This window comes from Opisthocomus hoazin, chromosome 3 (assembly GCF_030867145.1).
Source record: "Opisthocomus hoazin isolate bOpiHoa1 chromosome 3, bOpiHoa1.hap1, whole genome shotgun sequence".
Lineage (NCBI taxonomy): Eukaryota > Metazoa > Chordata > Aves > Opisthocomiformes > Opisthocomidae > Opisthocomus > Opisthocomus hoazin.
In genome coordinates this window covers 3045433-3067020 of record NC_134416.1, presented here as the reverse complement: position 1 = coordinate 3067020, position 21588 = coordinate 3045433, and the positions used below count along the sequence as shown (strand labels likewise).

Sequence of the window (21588 nt, the reverse complement as noted above, 5' to 3'; positions counted from 1 at the left end):
TTATTGATAATGGAGCTTCAAAAAATGTTGGTGATTGATTTATAATTGCAGTTACTCAAGGAGAATTTCTATGGTATTAGTTTCCCTGGAAATGCCAAATTGTCCCGTGATTTCCATCCATGTAACCTCAAAGGCAAGACTCCATGTCTGGATTTCCTAAGCTTTTTGAAGATGAAAGGCCTGGGAAAAGGCTAAAAAATTACAGTCAGCAATAACATGATACAAAAGAAATGAATGCTGCATGAACTGGGTATATCTCAAAGGCATGGCTACGTGCTGCAAGGAAACAGATTTCTCCTCTTAAAGGAAAATGAGGGCTAATAGCCTTGACAGACTGACAAGCTCTGCTAGTTATGTCTGCAGCAGCTTGGGACATCATATCCCTATGCTTAGGCCTTTCTGGAGATTCTTTTTTTCCTTACAAGGAAGGAAAAAGCTGAAGCAGAGGTAGAAGAAGCAAATATAACCCTGCCTATTGGCTGGCCAAGTTCAAAGCCTGATTTCATTTGAGGTGATACTGGCCCAGCTGAGATGTGTGTATTTCTGTTGCGTTCCTCTCCTCTCTTCTCCTTCCATTTTTGTCAAAACTACCTGGTTCAGAAAGACTACCCAGAAAATGTATCTCTCTAGTGTAAAATTGGAAAGCAAAAGTTTTTTCTCTTCCCTTTACAAACTGCTGGCAAACTGGGAAGAACTGTGTTCGTGCAGAACAAAATCAAAATGGTAAATGAAGTGTCGTATAAGATGTTAGTCAAAAAACAATTCTAAAATAACAGCCTCTTAAAATACATTCCAGAAAGCATCCTGTGTTTGTAACTGTTTTATGTAGGTCTGTAAGCTGATGAACAGCAACCATCTTTTTAGGATTCTTCGAAAATGTGAAAATTACTTAATAATTATCATATTGAGATGTGTTATTTCTACTGAACTGTCACCCAGAATCCATTTATAAGCAGAATACCAAGGGTTTTGGTGTCCAATACAAATACGGAACAAAAAGACAGTTCCTGTCTTAAAGAGCACACAGTCTTAATTTTATTCACAATCTCTGATAACGTTAGTTTGTGCCAGTGTATGAATTGAGAGCAATATGATAAAATCATGATAAAAGACACTCCGTGCATGACCGCTCTGCATTAAAAGATTCTGGTAAATGAAAAAAGAGGAGGGTTCATTGACCGTAAATCCAAAGTGCATGTTTCCTGATATAACTCCAAGCAGAGAAATTCTTCCTTATAAAGCTCCCCCTCCCCCTGCCCTGAATGCCTTAAGCCATTTTTTTCATCCAAAGTAATTTTTAAAATCTATTTGCTCTCTATTCTCCTTGGGAGCCACTGGAGTTTCCTTCCATCATTTTGTTCTTGAGTACATTGATTCACGGTTTCCAGCTCGCAGATGGTGGAAATTAAGCACAGCTCTGGCAGAGTTAAACAGAGCGGCACCAATTTGCACCAGTGAAAGATCTGGCCTTGCTGAGTTAAAAACAAAGACGAGCTTGTCAGCTTTCCAGTCCATCTCCCTGGCACTACGGGATTGTTCTTCATAATGCATTTGCTAGTACTTTCCCCAGTTTAATTTTAAATGGCTTAAGCTCCCTGCATTTCCCTTGAGAGATTTCCCCACAGAGTAGTAGAGCTCGCCATTATGAAATTCCTTCTAATGTAATTTCGTGGGTTTTTTTTCCCCTCTCTTTTTTTCCCCTGTCTGCTAGTAGTTATATGCTCTTGGACAACTGCGCACCACTCATGTTTGCAGTCCTTACCAGCCCCTGGCAGCCATGGTTTCACCCGGCGCTCACGGCTTTACTCTTTCATTCTGCAAAGAGCAACCTTTCCCTGGCAGGGGCACCATCTAAATTGCCTTCCTCTGATTTCATTTCCATGGCTTGACTGCCAACGACATGGTGCTTTGCAAACCTGTTGAGCTGAGATTAATGCACGGCTTACGAACTACTCCATCCTTCCCAAAAGGGTCGTGGCAATGGTTTCGATTATTTGGAAAATAAGTTTATCTTGCTGAAGCCAAGAAGGCACAAAGATGGAATGCGGGCTCAGACTTCAGCAAAGTGTTAACCATGCACTTATTTTAGAGCTTATGCTTAAGAGCAGCCAATTTCCATGCAATACTTAAATCTGAAGCAAATGCTTTGGTCCCTTGCTAGGTCGAAGTTTGTGGGGGAGACTGCCTCTTCCTAAAATGTCTTTTTGTGTCCTGGTCTCCAAGCTCTTGCCTTCCAGAGCCTACTTGGGAGGCGTCTTCCTGCACCTTCTGCTCTCCTACGCACTGCTCTCTCCACCTGCTTCTCCTCTCACGTGTCCTCCTTTCCTCCTCTCTCCAGGTGATATGCACGCTGGTGGCGGCTTTCTTGCACTTCTTCTTCCTCTCCTCTTTCTGCTGGGTGCTGACCGAGGCTTGGCAGTCCTACATGGCCGTGACGGGCCGGTTACGGAACCGCATCATCCGCAAGCGCTTCTTGTGTCTCGGATGGGGTGAGGATGCTGGGTCTGCGGAGCAGCTCCCCTGGGGCAGGGGATGAGAGCAGTTCCCTCCCCGGGATGCGGAGCAGAGAGGGTCCGGGCTACAAGAGGGACTGATGCTCTGCAGAAGGGTGGGCAGGGAGTGCTTGCAACCCTTTCAGGGGTGTCAAGAAGGGCTGAGATGGTTAAAAATAACACAAGCAAGACCTGTAAGTCCTGCCTGCTGCCCAGTACATCCAAGAGTCACACAAAATAAATCAGCTCAGAGGGGTGGATTTTTCAAAGGGTGTGCTGGGGGTCGTTTCTCCTGGGTTTGGGTCTCTTTCTTGCTTTCTCTTTTTCTCTCTCTCTCTGTCTCCTTCCATGTGCAACCCAGAGTGAAGCAAGCTCTGAAATCCTGTCTCCATGGCAGCAGGGCCTTTTGTAGACAAATAAACTATGAGACTGGTGCAGATGCTTGTTGCTAATTTTGCTCCCTCTGTCTCTTCCATATGTTTAATTTATTAGTCTTAAATGATGCATTCTGTAGTAGAAAACAAACACAAACCCATAACCTGGGCGTTCAAAGCAATAACAAATGTGTGTTTGAAAGGAGTAACTGAACAAAAAGTTATTCAAAAGTGAGCAGGCAAAAAAAGAGAAAGGGAAAGAGAAAGCGTTGTGCTTCTGAGCTGTATTGGTGTCTCGTTTTACAACTGAAGTCGAGCATTTCACCCCAGGCAAGATATTTCTGATGCTTATGAAGCACCCTGATGTGATTTATTCTGGCACATCAAGAGCTGTCCTTGTTCCAGCACCTGCATCTCTTTAAGCTTTCCCTCCAAGCTTTTGCTTATGATAGAAAATAAATTGTGGTATTGAAATAGAGTGTTTGTGTGTAGCAGGAGCACAGCCACATACGTGCAAAGCACAGGCCGCATGCGTCTGTGTGTGTTCATGCATATGTTTATACACAACACTGTGACTCAAGGAACATCATGGATATCGAATGCAGAAGACTAATAGCTTTTCTAGGTAGTAAAACGGCATTTTTCTTATTTGTAAAAGCTGAGACAGATGGGTATGTTAGCCAAGGGAATTTTGGATGAGCAACATTCACATTTGTAGTCTGTACAGATTTGAAAAAAATCACCTTACATGTGTAGAAGCATAATTTGCACTGCTAGTAAAATGTAGTCATCTCTGAGCTAGGATGCACTGGCTGATAAATGATGCATAATAATCATTTGGAATAGGTTAGGACAAGAAATGAAGAACACTCTTGCCTGTTAAGGCAGCAAGGGAATTTCTGATATTTAGCATCCTGCTAGACTTCAGCTGTAGAGCTGGGATTAATGGCACTTCTAAGAGGGAAGAGGCCGAAAATATGTTTTAAAGAGCATAATCTGAAATAATTAGCACAATTCACTTTGTCATGGGCTGATTCTCCCTTTTCCCCCTTTGCGTATTAACATTTCTCTAAGCCCTTGTTCTGGGCGTCTTTGCCAAGTTCTCAGCTGCTGTCAGCTGTAGCCCATTGAAGCTACAGTGGTTTTCGTCAGCTGTGAGGTTTATTCCCTGTTTTTTTGTTCTCCTCTTGAGTATGTAACTTTGCCTTTCCAGAAAAGTTTGTAGCAATTAAATATTTTCTATTGTTTTTTAGAATAGACAGACAAACTGTTCCCTAGAAAAAGTTCAGTCATCACATTTAGCCACAGTAAAAAGGAAATAATTTTGTCAGTCTTTTTATGACCATGTCGTAGTTTCCACAACTGGATTTTTAATGCTGCCATAGCTCGGGCTCTGAGTGAGTCTTCAGTTGTTCATAACAGTTATGGCTCTTGGTGGTTATTAGCAAACAAACTTTTCTAATGGGATGTGATGAACACATGGCCTGATTCTCCTCTGCTCTGCCAGTAGAAACCCTTCAAAACAGGTTTCTAATGCATTTACTTGGAATTGTGAATGTAAAATTCACTTTCTGCAGAAAGCCCCCAAAACCTTGCCAATGACTACGTAGCATGAATGACTGCCTAGAAGGCTGACACAAACCACACACAGTACATGGAACAGACCAGGTGGAAATAACTTACTTTCAAACAATCAAAAAACAGATTCAAAGTTTTGGGTTTTTTTTTTCAATTTAATCACATGTAACTGTGATTAGACCATGAACAACTCGCCCAAGGCAGAGGAGTGCAGCATCATTACGATGCTCTTCGGCTTAGCTGCCATGGCACAGCTACCACCTTCAGTAGATGCTGCTTGTACAGATCCATTTCTAGCACAAGCTGGGACTGCTACCCAGGCTTGATACGCGCCAGTCCCTGTAAGCTGATGAGTTCACCACCTGAGTCTGCATTTCTGCATAATTATCACGTCTCAGAGAGGCACTTTGCGAAGAACAAGTTGTGATTTTTGGTGGAGGCTTAGCCAACTTTTCATTTTTCTCAGGGCCTCTTGCATCAAGCTATACTCCTGAAAAAGTCTTCACATGCGATTCCTTGGTGTGCTTGCCATGGGATGTCATCTTGATGGCATCGTAGTGAGTACAGCACCCAGGATATATCCAGATGAGGTGAGAAGGAAGCTCAGCAAGAGGACCAATAGTCAATTAAAAAAAAAACAGGGAAAAGGAAAAAAAAAAAGAAAAGATAAAAAAAGAGACATCTTTTAAACCCACTGCCTGTTGGTTTTGGACCGAGTAAATGTGATCTCTGCTTGGAAATCTCATATGGGAAGAGAAACACTTCCCTTTATGATAAGGCTCAAATGCTGTATATTCCAGCCAACTTGGGCTTATACCTCCCAACTGGCTGCAGACTCTCACTATTAATCAATCTTGTGATGATTTGTGTTGCGTACTGACCACCTTGCCAGCAGGGTTATTGTTTGGATGCTGTGTCTGCACATCCCTTCGATCTACAGCATCTTCTGCAGGCACCTGCTGTGACCTCTACAGCACACGAATTAGGATCTTGTCAAGAAGAACTAATCCTAGCTGGCTACTGATCCTGCTACTTCTTAATGAGATTTGCCCATCTTTAGCATTGAGACAGCTTAATTCATCATGTCACAAGGAGGAGGGCTATAAAAAGCCACATGGAGACCTCTGTAGCTGAAGAACCAGATGTTCCTAGCGATTATCCAGGCATTTCTTTAGGGAAAGCGGAGAGCTGGGCTGGCATTAGTGAACCACAAAAGTACCCAGTCTCCTGCAGAGATCTTTAAGCAGTTTATCATGACAGGGATAAGAAGGATCAGAAGACTATTAGTAAGATGTAGTGTCTTTTGCTCGTTCTGATTGTGCCTAGGTGTTCAAGGACCCAACGATTTCATAACTTCTTATGAGTTTTAGGCCAATGACCAGCAGGTCGCACAATAACCAGAAGGTTTTCTTTATACTCCTTAATCTATTTTATGGGAGCTTCTGGCAGTAAGAACAAGGCCATAGCTTCACACCCTTATGCACCTGAAATGACGTCCACTGCTAGCACTGTTAGCTCATGATGCTCTGAAGGTAAATTGTACTTCGTACATTGTGGCATCCCAGCCACAGAATAACTTGCTCATCCTTTGCAACACTCCTAATGAAGTGTGTCTTCTTGAGGGCAGCTGGTTTCTCTTAGTTTGTACACAAAAAGGGAGCAGGTCTCTGGCAAAAGAAGTATCCTGGTTTGCAGGAAGACCTGATGTTCTTATGCTCTTTCCCATTGTTGTTCAGAGGGACCTGCTCGATTACCGATCATGGCCCAGCACTTAGGGGACCTGTTTGGGATAGAGGGAACTCAGTTTCCATTTCCTTTTCTATCTCATTAGGGGCAAAATTTGAACCAGGGTTGTTCATCATGCATTGTGTTAAGAGCAAACATAACCCTTAATCTCCTCCTTGCTGGCTTCTTTGAGTTGGGTTGTGGCTCAATATTCCATCTTCAGGAGACACCCTTATATATTCCTGGCCAGCTGGTGTGGCTATGAATAAAATAAATATAATTTATGCATCTGCATGTACTGTCAGTCCCCACACCACTGCTGAGACTGCAGCAGGATATGAGCTGATTACAGCTGATGGCATTTACTTCATTGGCAGAGGTAACAAGGGTTCATGCTTTTGGCTCTGAAGGTCCTGATTTTAGTCTCTGCCAAAGACCCAGGCTGGGGCAGATGGTGCTAGAATAACACTTGGAAGAATGGGTTATGTTATGCGCTTGAGTGGGAGAAGCTGCACAAGTGCTTAAATGACCAATTCTCTCTTGTTTCCTTTCCATAGGGCTCCCTGCCTTGGTGGTTGCCATTTCCGTGGGATTTACTAAAGCCAAGGGGTACGGCACAGTTAACTAGTGAGTAAAGAAGCTCTTCTCCCTTTTGCTTCCTGTCTCATCTTCCATCCTTTTTGTCAAAATCATAGAATCATATAATGGCTGGGGTTGGAACGGACCTTAAACTAGCTGGAGAAACTGGCTGCCCATGGCTTGGATGAGCGTACTCTTCGCTGGATAAAGAACTGGCTGGATGGCCGAGCGCAGAGAGTGGTGGTGAATGGAGTTAAATCCAGTTGGTGGCTGGTCATGAATGGTGCTCCCCAGGGCTCAGTTTTGGATCCCGTCTTGTTTAACGTCTTTATCAATGATCTGAATGAGGGGGTTGAGTGCTTCTTCAGTAAGTTTGCAGATGACACCAAGTTGGGCAGGAGTGTTGATGTGCTTCAGTGAAGTAAGGCTCTGCAGAGGGATCTGGACGGACTGGATCGATGGGCCGAGGCCAACTGTATGAGGTTTAACATGGCCAAGTGCCAGGTCCTGCACTTAGGTCACAACAACTCCATGTAACGCTACGGGCTTGGGGAGGAGTGGCTGGAGAGCTGCCCAGTGGAAAAGGATCTTGGGGTGTTCATCAACAGCCGGCTAAACAGGAGCCAGCAGTGTGCCCAGGAGGCCAAGAAGGCCAATGGCACCTTGGCTTGTCTCAGGAATAGTATGGCCAGCAGGAGTACGGAGGTGATCATGCTCCTGTACTCAGCACTGGTGAGGCTGCACCTCGAGTCCTGTGTTCAGTTTTGGGCCCCTCACTACAAGAAGGACATTGAGTTGCTGGAGCGTGTCCAGAGAAGGGCAAGGAGGTTGGTGAGGGGTCTGGAGAACAAATCTTAGGAGGAGCGGCTGAGGGAGCTGGGGCTGTTTAGTCTGGAGAAGAGGAGGCTGAGGGGGGACCTTATTGCCCTCTACAACTACCTGAAAGGAGGTTGTAGTGAGGCAGGTGTTGGTGTCCTCTCCTAAGTAACTAGCGATAGGACGAGAGGCAATGGCCTCAAGTTTCATCAGGAGAGGTTTAGATTAGGTATTAGGAAAAATTTCTTTACTGAATGAGTGGTCAGACATTGGAATAGGCTGTCCAGGGAGGTGGTGGAGTCATCATCCCTGGAGATGTTCAAAAAATGTGTAGATGTGGCACTTCAGGATATGGTTTAGTAGGCATGGTGGTTTTGGGTTGATTGTTGGACTTGGTGATCTTAGAGGTCTTTTCCAACCTGTGATTCTGTGATTAAAGATTATCTAGTTCCAACCCCCTTACTGTGGGCAGGGACACCTTCCACTAGACCAGGTTTCTCAAAGCCCCATCCAACCTGGCCTTGAACACTTCCAGGGAGGAACTTGAACACCACCCTGGAACTCCTGCGTTTCAGTCACTGACCTACAGGAGCCAGGGTAGGAGCTAAATTCTGGTGTGCTGCCCATGGCAGAGGAAAGCAGGGATGGTGGGAGAGGGAAGAGCCGTCCTGCCTCACTGCCTCCTCAGCCAACAGCTGGCCAAGGTGGCTTGATTTCCTTTGAAACTTGATTTCCTTTGAAATCAAGTTTTTAGGGACTAGTTAGATATAACTGTTGCAGTTATGACATCACTTTGATCTCTCCTACTTAAAGATGTATAAAATTTATTTTGTAGGGGGAAATGTGGAATATTTAAAGCTGAAGGTTTTTAAAAATTAAAAATAGCATTTACCTGATTAATGGTTTGCTTGACCTGAGTCCCAGGTTTTCAAAATAGCTTGGCTTAGTTGTAGGCACCAGAATGAGCATGAGTTTTTCAAACCAAGGTTTTGAAAGCAATCTGAATTTGCCTGTTTTCCAAGTTCCACAGGGTTTGCCTTTAGGGAAGTTTATTTGGATGTAATGGGGGAAGGAAGGCAGGGTAGAAATAATGGAATAAGGTTGTGCAGAGGTAAAAAATACATGAAGGCAAGGATGGAATCACTCAGAGTTTAACATTAGTACAACTTAAAAAAAAAAAAAAGTTAATTTCTCACTGTGTTGTGAAAAGGTAGCTTAGAGATTTTACACACTGTGGCAGACAACGGATAGTATTTTAAGCAGCAATAGATCAGGCCCTTCCCTACTGCAACACATCATTATCCAGAGCCTTCCTGGCTGGAGCTGTGGCCCGCAACAGATGAGGCTTCAGTAGTTCCATGGAGAAAATGTGTGAAATCCCTGCTCTTTCTCATTTCCCACCACATTGTGCACACCCACGACCAAACGGTCCAGGGTTTGCATTTTGATTGCAGGAGAGTATTAAAACAGCACAGAAGCATTCTCCATTTGCTTTGCAGTCTAAATTACTGCAGTCTAAATTACTTTATGATACAGAGGGCTCAGGAAGGTGGGTTTGTCGAATGCAAATCCATAGATACAATTGCTGAAGCCTGTGCTGGCATCAGGATGCATTGGCTGTACCTTTCCTGACTTGCCTGCCCCATCTCAGTGACTTGGCTTCATTGTGTCCTGGTGGAGAGAAATCCAGGGTTTGTTGTGTGACTCAGAAGAGGACAACACGCAGCCAGGCTTTCAGAAGTGCTGCCAAGATCTCAAATGCCTTTTAGCTTTTCTGTGGGTCTGCTGTTTCTGGTGCTTTACTCCATGCAAGTCCAAGAGAACAACTTGCAGTGAACAAGCATCAGGAGAATGGGAGGAAAATCCTAAATATTTCTGGTTCCTTTCCTGTTTATAGACTGGTGGGAACTGGTGCAAAAGACTTGATAGCTCCTTCCCCATTAATGCTTAAGGGCAACCGCAGAATTTTGTGATCAACATTGACCGTGCAAAAGAGCCTTGGTGGAGAAGGGAGGAACATGCAGCAAAGCATGCCGAGTTTCACTGCCCAGGACCGCTGTGTGTCAACATGTCCCTGTCCCAGAGCAAAACCCTCCCAGACTGCAGCCAAAAGTGTGTCACCGCGTGACAAAACTTGCTGGACTCCTGCTTTGCTCTCAGAGTGGCACACTGGAGAGGTGGCCAACAGACTTCCCATCATTCCCAGGGGACACTTAACCACACCAGCTCTCCTCCCTTTGCTGCTAATCCTCTGACTCCTTTCAGCCCTTAAGTCTGTGTCGCTCCTTGCACGCAAGGGCTGAATGCTGCTGGAGGTGGCAGGGGGTCCTGTGCTCCCAGCAGGAGCTGCAGCCCCAGTGACACCGTTTCCTAGCTCTGCCGTCAGGGTGCTTGTCACCAAAATAGAAGGGGACCTTCGCGCTCCAGCAAGTCCAGTTCAGTCCTCTTTTAATCCCTTTCCGTGCTGCAGTCCAGTGTGTGGTAAAGCTGGTGAGTCCTGGCAAAGTCATGAGAGGAGCAACAGTTCCTCTCAACCACAGAAAGCCCATCAAACATTCCTAATGCTGCCATCTTCTTGCAGTTGCTGCTATTGGCTTTACCAAGAGCTAAACAGAGCTATCTTGCAGTCACGTACTCAAGCCAGCATCACTACCCCAAGCATCATGGATGTTCCCATGCACATTGGTTAAGCAGTCCCTGCCTTGCCTCCATGCAGCGAGGGGCAAGTGAGGGCATGCTGCTGTGCCAGGTGAATAGCGTAGTGGGTTCATGAGTGATGATGCTGAGCATCAAATAGCGCTGAGCATCACTGTAATGAGTTACATTTGGGCATTGGTGCATTTTAAAATGTGAAACAGGTATTCATGACAATCAGGCAGGGTGCCCCAACAGACTGCAGTGCATTCACACTTATCCCAGTATGTGTCCAGTTCTGGGCTCCCCAGTTCAAGAAAGATGAGGAGCTACTGGAGAGAGTCCAACGGAGGGCTATGAGGATGATGAGGGGACTGGAGCATCTCTGCTACGAGGAAAGGCTGAGGGAGCTGGGCTTGTCCAGCCTGAAGAAGAGAAGGCTGAGAGGGGACCTGATAAATGCTTATAAATATCTGAAGGGTGGGTGTCAGGAGGATGGGGCCAAACTCTTCTCAGTGGTGCCCAGCAGTAGGATAAGGAGCAACGGGCACAAACTGAAGCATAGGAAGATCCATCTGAACATGAGGAAGAACTTCTTCCCTCTGAGGGTGATGGAGCACTGGGACAGGTTGCCCAGAGAGGTTGTGGAGTCTCCTTCTCCGGAGATATTCAAGACCCACCTGGACAAGGTCCTGTGCAGCCTGCTGTAGGTGACCCTGCTTCGGCAGGTGGGTTGGACTAGATGATCCACAGAGGTCCCTTCCAACCCCTACCATTCTGTGATTCTGTGATTCTATGTCCCAAATCAAACCAAGGGGTGCTAATTCATTGCTCTTAGGACCCAGAAACTGCAGTGTTGGAAGAGGCTTTGAAAGACGCTGTGAAGTCCCTTGTGGTTTATCCTGTCAGCTCTTGTCCCTTGCTTCACAGAGTGGGATGCATTGTGGTTACTGTCTTTCCTCCCTTCTGCAAGATGGAAACATCGCTCCTTGAAAGTCTGCCACTGCCCATTTCAAATGCCCTGTGCGTGCCCTATACTAACTAGGGACAAAGCTAAAATAGCTCCAGCTCCAAGGTTTGCAGCCACCTCACCCATTTTTTGCTATTAAGACAAAGCCCATTAACATGGGCATTAAGACAAAGCAGGGCTCTGATATTTAGCTGAGCACAGGATTTTACACTCAACATCATCTTTTTTCTTATCCCAATCGCACTGGTAAAAAACCCTGGCATCTATCTATGGGACATCATCATGAGAGCACTTTGGGGACAGGTGCAACTGTTGAAGGCATTGCAGTACTAATCTTGGTGTTACAGACTCCCAGGGCAAAGCTGGGGGAAGGGACAGTGTGTGAAATGCGTAACATGTTTCTGTGTCACAATGACTGAAACTGTTCATCTACAGGGTACGCCAAGGTGGCCAACTGCAGTGTAGCAAGTTAAGGGTGGAAATTCCAACATGGTGGCCTAACTGGGCCCTAAGCAAGATTTCACCTAGCTTTGTCCTTTCTTTTTTTTGTTGTACATGGGCTAAAGCTATTCTGCAATGATAACAAAATGACTGAGCAGCAGTATGGAGGCCTGTCGCATCAAGATTTGGTAGCAGTCGAAGGGTTGGCCGTGTGTCCAAGCTGCAACACAGAGAAATCAGAGACAGTGCTAAGTGTGGGAAAGTTGTAGATAATATTTAGTATTTACCCTTTAGCTGGCCAGACTGGGCCACCAAGTGGTAAGATGAGAAGAAAGAGAGAGGTTCAAATTAAAAATGTAATATGTACTGAAGGATTTGGACTGTGTCTCTTTGTTTTCTAAGTGGCGATTCCCCAGCAGCCATTCACTCAGAGGCCTTTATTGCTCAGGACACTTTTTCTGGAGTGCTATGAACTCTCCATCTACAATGAGAGGAGGAAGACACAAGGGGATTTTTCATTTTTCCTGTCTGTACAGCGTATGAAAAGAGATTTTACAGTTGTTTGGAGAGCTGCTGGGGCAGGGCACAGGCTGTACTTCCAGTCTCAAAGAAAGCCTTAGAGATAAGGGAGGTCTAGAGGACCCGCCAGCACTCACCTCCTTGTATTAGGCTGAATGCCTGAATAATAGCTCCTTTTAGCTGATACTCCGGGGACTGAATCTGGGCCTCTAAATCTTGACAAACTGCCTCCTAAAACTTGAACTGAGTAATTGAGGTTATGCTGTGGATAACAGGGAGCTCATGTCCTTCCCCATAGTAGAGCCCGCAAAAAGTTTTCTGAGAGCAGTGCCAGGACACAGCAAATTTCCAGAGGTCCTTCTGTGTTGTTGCATCAGGGCTTCTGTCACCCACAGGTATCTCAGAAGCTTTTATATTCATCTCTAAAGTAACACTGGTGGGAGAGCCCCGATTCCCAGCTGTAGTCTTAGGTATACAAATACGTTGGCTGTTTCATTGGGGCTGTTTAATTTTGCACACGATCAAGGTGAGACCTGTTGTTGGCAGATCTGTATTGTGTAGTCAAGAAGGTCTCAGTGGAAGTCAGCTCTTTGCAGGACCAAGACAAAAGCCGTCCGTCTCACGTCTTTGCTGTGGCAAATGCACAAAAGGATCAGATGTTTTGCAAAGAGGTCTTTCGTGTTGAACACAAGAGCTGCTGTCAATCAGGGAAGAGCTGCTCAGAAATAGTAGTCTGGAGCTGCTGAGCATTGTTAAACCATTCACTTACTCCCTTCCAGTGGTAATTTTATTTCAGAGATCTGTAAAGAGATTGCTTGGCAAGTACTGGGGAACCTCTTAGCAAAATGTAAATATTTTTGTGCCTTATAGGCACAAGGCTAAAAGCATCTCCACTGGATGAATATATTGCTGGAGTTTGCTGTCAGTTCCCCTTCTCAGATATCACTTCACTCTTTCCCTTCCCTTGTTGTCAGCCACCACCTCTGACAGCCTTGGAAATGCTTCAATTAAGAGCTGTGGCAGGGAGGTCAGGCAGTCAGAAGGGATAAGGACCAGTGCTTGGTGATGTGTGAACTCGCCTTCAGAAAGCTTGATGCTCAGAGACGAAGAGGGGCTGCCAGGGACCTGACATGAACGAGAGCCCTTGTTGCACCAAGTCCTCATTGCTAATTGGAATGCAGGACTGTCAGTTCCTTTCTTCAGCTGAGCTGTTGGTTGGAAGAGACCCTGGGAAAAATGGTCTCAAAATTAGGATGGGGTGTTGGAGAAAAAGGTCTGGGCAAGGACTGGTATTTGGGAGCCCTGCTAGTTCCCCTTGCCCTCTTCTTGCATTTAGGGAGGTCTCCAGTTATTGCAGCCCTCCAAAGCTTCATTCTTATTCCCTCCCTCCCCAAATGATTATTTGTTTTATTATTACAGCTGCTCAGTTTGTGACAGAGCAACTTGCTAGCAGGAAGAAATCAGAATTGATTAAATTAACACATTACAGATTTAATTTAGAAATAAACAAGATGCAGGCCTCGGAGAAAAACAGAATGTCCTACTTTTATTTTTCACAGAATCGTAGAGTGAATCATAGAGTAATTTGGGTTGGAAGGGACCTAAAGATCATCTGGTTCCAACCCCCTCCCGCCATGGGCAGGGACAGCTTCCACTAGACCAGGTTTCTCAAATTTCAATTTGATTTTTTTTTTTCTTTTCCCAAATGTAATGTGTTTTGGGGAAAAAAAACCCCACATTTTTTACAAGTCAGTATTAATACAAAAACATATGACATTGATCAACAAAATTGAAATGTTTCCAGGAAGGCTTTGTTCCCTGGGAGACTCTGAAATGCAGCATCAGTTTGCTTCTGATGCAGAATGAAACCATGCTGCTGAGAGTACAGGTGCGTAACTGAATTACGGCAGGGTTAGCAGGGTTAAGAGCTTTGAGAAAGTCCTCGCTCTGTTGTGGTTGCCTGCTCTTATCCTGTAGTAAAGACATGGTAGTTTACTGCTGAAACAGGATTACTTCATCGCAGATGTTCTCCAGGGTACTGAGATGTCAAAGTATGCAAACTTGCTGTGGGTTTGCTGACTGTAAACTTGCATCCTCTCTTGCCCTGGAGTACCTAATTTATGTGTCCATGCTCTGAATTTCTGGATTCCCCACAAAATGGAAATTTCAGCTCCAGTGCTGCTGTAACTGTTCATGGCTGTTGCGGACTCACAGACTGGTTGAAGTGTGAAGGGATCTCTGGAGCCCATCTGCTCCAACCACCTCATTGCTCAAGCAGGGTCACCTAGAGTTTGCTGCCTAGGACCATGCCCAGGCTGCTTTTGAATGTCTCCAAAGATGGAGACTCCACAGCCCCTCTGCTCATCCTTTGCCGGTGCTCGGTCACTCTCACAGTGTTTCCTTCCTGACTTTACGGTCAGACCTGGAAGCCCCTGTTGAGTATCCAGACAATATGAGATGCTCAGCTCTGAGGATGGGAGTGGGTTGAGAATTCCCCTGTCTCTCTTTGCTTATTTTTTTACACCAAGTTTGTCAGTATGGGGGTGTCAGTGTGCAGTGAGATCTGCATGTGAATGTGCAGTGCAGTAGAAGCATCATGGGAACAGCTGGAGCACATTTATACCACTGTTTACATGAAAGACGGGATTAATATCCCCATGATGTCTCCATCTGGGTTAGGTGGACTGCTGGATAATGAAGATCTGGTCAAAGCAGCCAATGGAGTTCAGGATGCGATTCATCTGACTGAACGTAGATGCCTCATCCTGCACTGTTTTGGTTGGATCTCTGCTGACTAGAAATGTCATCAAGAGTGACTGGCTTTGTGGTAGGCACCATTAGGGCAAACAACAGAATTTAGAAGAGACCCCTCAGTTTGTGTAGACATCAGGCAGTTTAGGAACCTAAATTCCACACGTGGTCAGTGGAGAAAGGAAAAGTGCTTTACAGGTTACATGGTGTGAGGGTGAAGGAACAAGCTGGTTTCCAAGAGAGGCACCACACACCTCACATTCAGCTTGTTCATTAAAAACATCCGCTTAAGGAGTGCTGTGAATTCCCACCTCACTGCTGTCTTGTAAAATGAAGCAAAATTTACTTGCTTGCAGTAAAGTCTGAGACTTTTTTGCTGTGGGATACCAGCTCCCAAGATGAACTCTACAGGCAAAGAGAAGAAGTAAACATGCGCCTGTTGTTGATGCTAGCCACTGGGTAACTGTCTTTTCTCTCTTCCTTTTCCAGCTGCTGGCTGTCATTGGAGGGAGGTCTTCTCTATGCCTTCGTGGGACCAGCGGCTGCTGTTGTTTTGGTATTTAAGCTTGACTGAAAGCTTTTGTTTTTTCTCTTTGTCTCATAGCACTTTCCTTGTTCTTTCAACCCGAGAATGCCCCTTTTTATTTCCACTCATGGTCTGAATAGTGTTCTCCTTCAGGAATAAAGACCAAAATGCTAAAAGCCAGTAATCTGGAATGGGTTTGAGTCTGAAATGTAGTACGCCTCAGCTCTCAGCCTTCAACCTCTGTCTTCTCTGGAGTCCCCTAGACGTCCGATTAATGCTTTACCTTGGTTTTGCCCTATCTGGATGGAATTGCAGGATGATGGTGGAAAACTCTTGACATTAACTCCTTCGGAGACTGCTGTTACTGGTTGCTTTCAGACAAAGCTGTGCCTCCACAGCCAGGATTTATTCCTGGTCTGTCCTAGATGGCCAGTGGATGTGAGCTGCTTCCTTGTTTGCAGGCGAAATGGATGTCTTTGAATCAGTGTCCTTTGTGACCCTAAAAAAGTCATGTTTGTGTCTCATTCAAAGAGATGGCATGGTTAAAGTGAACATTCCTAAACTCTCTCTGGCAGTTCATGCTTGGTGGGCATCTGTTCTACTGTTCCCTCACCCTTGGCTCCAGCACAGCACCAAAAGAAGCCTTGGCCAGTTATTACCTGAGTTGAAGATGTCACTCAAGAGATGACATACCTTTCATCAAGTTTCCCTACAGTTGAAGCCTCACTGGCCGTGGGAAATCTTGACTGTCAGGGTTCAAAGAATATGAGAACTGCTGGTCCTCTAGGAAGTCCCTCCTGCAGCAATTTCTGATGGGTTTAACGCCACATTTAAGCCTCCACATCTAAGTGACAGTCTGCAGTTTTTCTCCAGCCCGGTTTTATCCATTGGAGGACCTGTACATCTTCTAAGGCTCAAGTGGCCTGTGGGTCCCAATGGAATGGAGCAGTTGACACTCGCAATTTCTTTTTTGGATTAGACTTTTGTTGCATGCAGTGCCTGGGGGTTTAAATGTCCTGCAGCAGGAGCAGGCTTACAGGAAAAGAACTACACAAAAGCTCTTTCTGCCTCTATTCTCACTGCTGTCATTGCACATCAAACCACCTTGATGCCATCGTTTCATAGCAGTGACAAAGCGACAAGCCAGCAGTTGCCCCTCCCCTGTAATAAAGCAAAGCTTGTATCATTTAGGGCCTTTATTTAGCGTAGGGCTGCAACACACAGTTGAACCTTCAGATAGTAGTCAGCAAAGAGTAGAGATAAGCAGATGTTCATGCCAGCCAGTCATTAGATCTCTGTGGGCACGTGATAGTTGGATTTCCGTCGGTAATGTAGCTGATGGGGGTCAGCATCTTCTTTATAGCCAGGATAATTGACAAGAGCATTAAGTAGCTTAGTGCTTTCAGATGAACTAGCTCTTTGCCCCAACGACATAACGGCTGACAGCTCTGGCTCAGTGGCTTGAATGCGCAATAGACAGCGGTGATTAAGAAGGAGGGAGATTAAGAAGGTAGTACACAGAGAAGGGGACTCAATCAGCTGTTTCAAGCCATTTTGCTTTTGTTGTGCCAACAACAAGGGAAGTAATCCTTTGGCTTTCCTTAGCATTCTTAAAGCGTGAGAAAAACACAGGAGCCTGCTTCCATTTGGCATCTCAGTTTTCACTCGCCATCAAAGCTGAAAATGGAGATGTTCTTACACAGAGGGCAAAACCTACAAATGGTGGTTCATACAGATGATCTTTAGAAATGGTGAATCATCTCCGGGGGCGTCTGCCTCTATTCAGTACCTAGAGAGAGAGCCTACACACCTAGTTTAGACTACCTGACTCACTGCCGGCTAAAGTGAGACATGAATGCTGCCCGAGATGATATATATGCTGAGGAGCTTGGGGAAGGAGAAGGTGAAGAAGCAGCATTGAAAGCCCTATTATAAAGGGGAACCTAGGAAACAGATAAGCTTAATAATTTGCCTAAATTCACTCCGTGACTTTGAGCAGAGCCAGAAGTTGAACACACAGTTCTCAATTGTGTGCCCTCCGTAAGACTGCAGAACTGTCTGTTCTCCATGTACAGGTTCACCATGTCAGAGATGGAGGGACAGTCCACCTGGCTCAACAGAAGGACAGCCAGGCTCTTGCAGGGCAGAACGGGGGATATGCAGCTGTGCTGCTCTCAGGACAGGTTTGCTCCAGAGACGATACAGCTGCTGTTGTGCAGGGGTACACAGATGAAGGAGTGACTTGACTCTGTGCCTGAGCTCCTTCTCACTCAAAACTTTGATGAGTATGATATGTAGACACCCAAATGACTTTGCACACAGCTGGGCTTGTTAGCTCTGCCTTAGCCCTGGCGAGGCTAGACTTGTGCTCGCTCCTCCCGAGCCGTTCTATCATCTCTGTATTGCAGTTCTCCTATCAACATGATTTTTCTATTACCTGTAGTAGCTTTCTTGCTTCACACCATACCTTATTATTCTCCACATTGGAAAAAGGCCTTTCTTGGAGAATGTTTTTACTCAAAATAACATTCTTAAGGTGGTTGGCCTGCAGCTTCAGCAATATTTGCAACTTGCAGTCAGTCCACTAACAATGAATGGCTGCAGAGATATGACCTTTAGTCTTAAAAATCCTAGCAACCTGAAGTGCAGACCTGTTTCAAGCAGTTTTACTCACCTAGCTCAGGTGAAACAGCCAAGTGATAATTGTCTGCAGGCTGAAAGGCAACAGCTAACTGCAGGGAGAGGCTTGGTGATGTCAGGACAGAGTCTTCAGTCGTCAAGTGCTGGTTATCTCAAGGGATGAATTTCAGATTTGTGTCTTTGCTTCTGGATATCATCCCAGAGATAAGGAAGCAAAGCTATGCTGCATGTTATAAAGAGTGGCTGTGTTTAGAAGCATGTCCATGTTATATCCCTGACTTTGTAAAGAAATGGAGCCAGGATCAGAGTAGGATGTTGATCATGATGATCAATATATTGGATAAAATATCTTTTATTTATTAAAGCAATTGCACAGCTGCAATTGCCGAGCTGCACTTTGTCATCTCCCCCGCTATATATGAATGAGGATGAACAGTGTTGTGCCCAGCCCCAGGAGCAATCTAGCCTGCCACACTCCAATCCATCTTTCCTACTGCCTTACTGCATCTTAAAAAGTCGCTCTTGCACTCACCAGCCTCCAGCACAGTGAAGAAGGATCAATGAACTGAAAGTGTGCTCTCTCTCTCCAAGTACTTAACTAGGGTTTGATTTCCTGCTGGTCCTTGGCTGAGTTGCTATGTTTGACTTGCCAGTGTTGTTTCTCTAAAACAATACCATGGTGTCCTCTAGAAACGGACTTGCAGCTGCGGAAAGTAGTCCACTGACCCAGCAGCTGATGCAAAAGAAAATAACTGCTAGTTGTGAGATCTTCCATTTATTCCCAGCTGTGGACTCTGCATTAGTGAGCTGGGTCGTGTCCTGCTGAAACCAGCAATCCAAACTCAGAAAAATTGCTCATTCTCTAGGATGATTTAGGCAGTTAGACAGAGGCTTGGTGTGAGCAGACATCTCACTTCCTTTGGGATATGTGTTGTACTAGGTGTCTCTTAGGTCAACGTCTCAATGTTCTAATCAACTCACCAAGGCGCTCAGCTAACATGTAATGTTACACGTCTCTGAATTTGGCCTTAAACATTTCCTTGCAAGCTACGCATGCAAACGAGCATCTAGCACAGCGTTCTACCAACACCAGATGTTTCACTAACAGCAAAACCAGGAGAGTGTCACTTTTTTCCACCATCAGTGCTGTGTCTCCGTGAAGAGGGTGGTGCTTATGTATCATTAATGTGTTCACATTCAGAGGCTGCTGAGGTTTGGATGAGGTTTGTGAAACAGATGCAGCTTGCAGCAGTAACTGCAGTCAGAAAGGAACAGTGAGGAGTTTAGGATCACTTTGCAAGACCTCAGCTCTCTACAGACTGTATTTCACTGTGAATATTTATACCTGATTGATACAAACATCCATGCTCTCACCCTAACAAAGCAGAGCGAAGGACTTTATGCGGTTGTTCTGCCTGCTGATATTTTTAGAAATGACTAGATGGCTAATCTATGTGCTGTGCCATCTGCAGTATCTCCCAAGGTATCCCACCATAGCAGCTGAAGTTTCTGCTTGCTGCAGTGCCCTTCCACCTCTTATTCTGAGAGCAGCAGTGCTGGTTCACTGAGCAAGAACCGGGACAAGCAGTCTGCACAGCATTGCCCCGTCCTCTTAATGTTGTTGCTTTGGTAGCACAGACTCCAGAAGGCACTTTTGGAAGTAGCCAGTGTCAACCCACTTCTCTCCCCTGTATTGTCCACTTTCTATTTATATTACCCTGAAAAATTGTTCTTGTCCCTGGAGTCTGCCTTGCTAGTCCTCAAGCATGCATCGGACTGCAAACAGCCCTGCAGCAACCTGAGCACTTTATAGGCTTGTTGTGGTTCATGGAGACCTCTCTGATCTGCTGCCAGCTGCATTCTGCCCTCCTGAACTCACTGATGCATGGCCAGCACGGGTGGGACAGGGTGGAGAGGGGACAGAGGGGGTGGTGGCCTGCAGAAGTGTGACCATGCTACCCTGCTTCAGGAGAAATGGGAAGGACTTAGTTTGCCAAATGTTGGGTTTTTTCCTTCTGTGCTACCAAGTTTGACTTGAACCACTTGAGAACAAAACTGTGTGTTGTTTCTCTTTCAACAGGTGAACATGGTTATTGGCATTCTGGTTTTTAACAAACTTGTATCCAAAGATGGAATAACAGATAAGAAACTGAAGGAACGGGCAGGGTATGCCTTATCAATACATCTAAGTAAAGAATGGAAAAAAAAAAACAACCCAAGGTTGTGATCAATAACCAGGCAAGGAGTGCAAAGAGAGATTGGAGATGCAAACAAAAGCAAACGAAGATTTGAACAAAATGAAAGGAAAAAAACCTATTGGTTTAATCTCACTGCCTTGTCATTCAGTGCAGCAGAAACAAAATATCTAAGCAGTCGTGCTGTGTTACTGTGGAAGAAGATTAGAAGTTCATCTCTTTGTTAAAATGGCTTCAGCCCAGGCTGATGTATCCTCCCAAAGATTAGGCAAAGTGACTCTTCTCACTGACTCCTAGAGACAGCAAGTGGATCAGAGAGGGACTCATCGTTGCTGGGGATGGCATGTGGCATGGGCTGTGTGACAGAGAAGTCGTGTCTAACGGCTGGGAGGTGGCTGAGAGACAGCAAAGGTGTGTGATACTTTTAAGGAAAGGGTCTTTTGAGGTCTAGCAGTGAACAGATTAGTAGATGGACGGGTGTGTAATGAGGAGTACTGGTAAGTAAGGATACTTCTTCTGTAACAAATATTTCTGATGCCACCTGAAGTTCGTTATCTTCTCCACAGCCAGCAGCCCAACCTTCATCCCTGAAGCTAGGGGCTTATGTTACCTGGTTTTCTTTGTAGTATAAATTGAAGAATGGACTCCAAAGCTTCCATCAACCTGGTCTCACTAGGGGCTGGCTGGGGTGGCAGTTACCATGAAGGGGTCTCTGTTGGGTTACTTCCAAACTCTGCTGACAATGACTGTTTTGTCGTTGGGTCCAGAAGGATGAGACCCCCCCTTCATCTTCGTTTCTGGAAATGAGTCTGTAGCCTTCTCAGGCTGTCCCTGAGCTATGCCATCCTCCAAGCAAAGGGCAGAAAAGGCACGCTGAGACTCTGGGTCAAATCAAATGCACAGGTCAGTCTGGCTGCTGGTCTTAGTACGTTATTTTCCACTGCCTTACTTGGCTTGCTGTTGCAGTCAGAGAAACTATTTCCTTACCTACTGCTAGGAAAGACAGGTCTGTGTGCTATCGCTTCTGCATTGGTGGCATTTGATTTACCACTGTGGGTGACAATTGTATTCTTGAAGGAAAAAGTGGTTTACAAAGAGACAAGGAGAGCAGGAGGTGTTCTGGTGCCTGTGAACCTTGGCTACGGGTAGAGCCTACAACCTTAGGAGGCTGGTGGAGAAGGTACAGGATATACCCTGTCTGTGAAAGCAGAGGAGGCATGGGTGCCTGTCACCTTGTTTGCTGCACTCCTAAGCATCAAAGAGAGGATAAGTTGCTTTATCCACTGCAGTGGTGAAAAAGCCTTTGGCCCTAAAATTGAGTCTTGGAGTGTAGAGGCAAAAAGTACAG

General features: G+C 45.4%; 1 protein-coding gene across 14 annotated transcripts in view; it reads left to right on the top strand.

Moving 5' to 3' along the window:
* ADGRB1 (adhesion G protein-coupled receptor B1) overlaps positions 1-21588 on the top strand; it is a 289625-nt gene that overhangs the window by 229248 nt on the left and 38789 nt on the right. For all 14 annotated transcript variants that reach the window (XM_075415464.1, XM_075415468.1, XM_075415463.1 and 11 more), the window contains 4 exons: positions 2339-2489; positions 6727-6796; positions 15369-15435; positions 20126-20211. In XM_075415464.1, coding sequence (XP_075271579.1) covers positions 2339-2489; positions 6727-6796; positions 15369-15435; positions 20126-20211 — 374 coding nt within the window. The remainder of the gene's footprint in view (positions 1-2338; positions 2490-6726; positions 6797-15368; positions 15436-20125; positions 20212-21588) is intronic.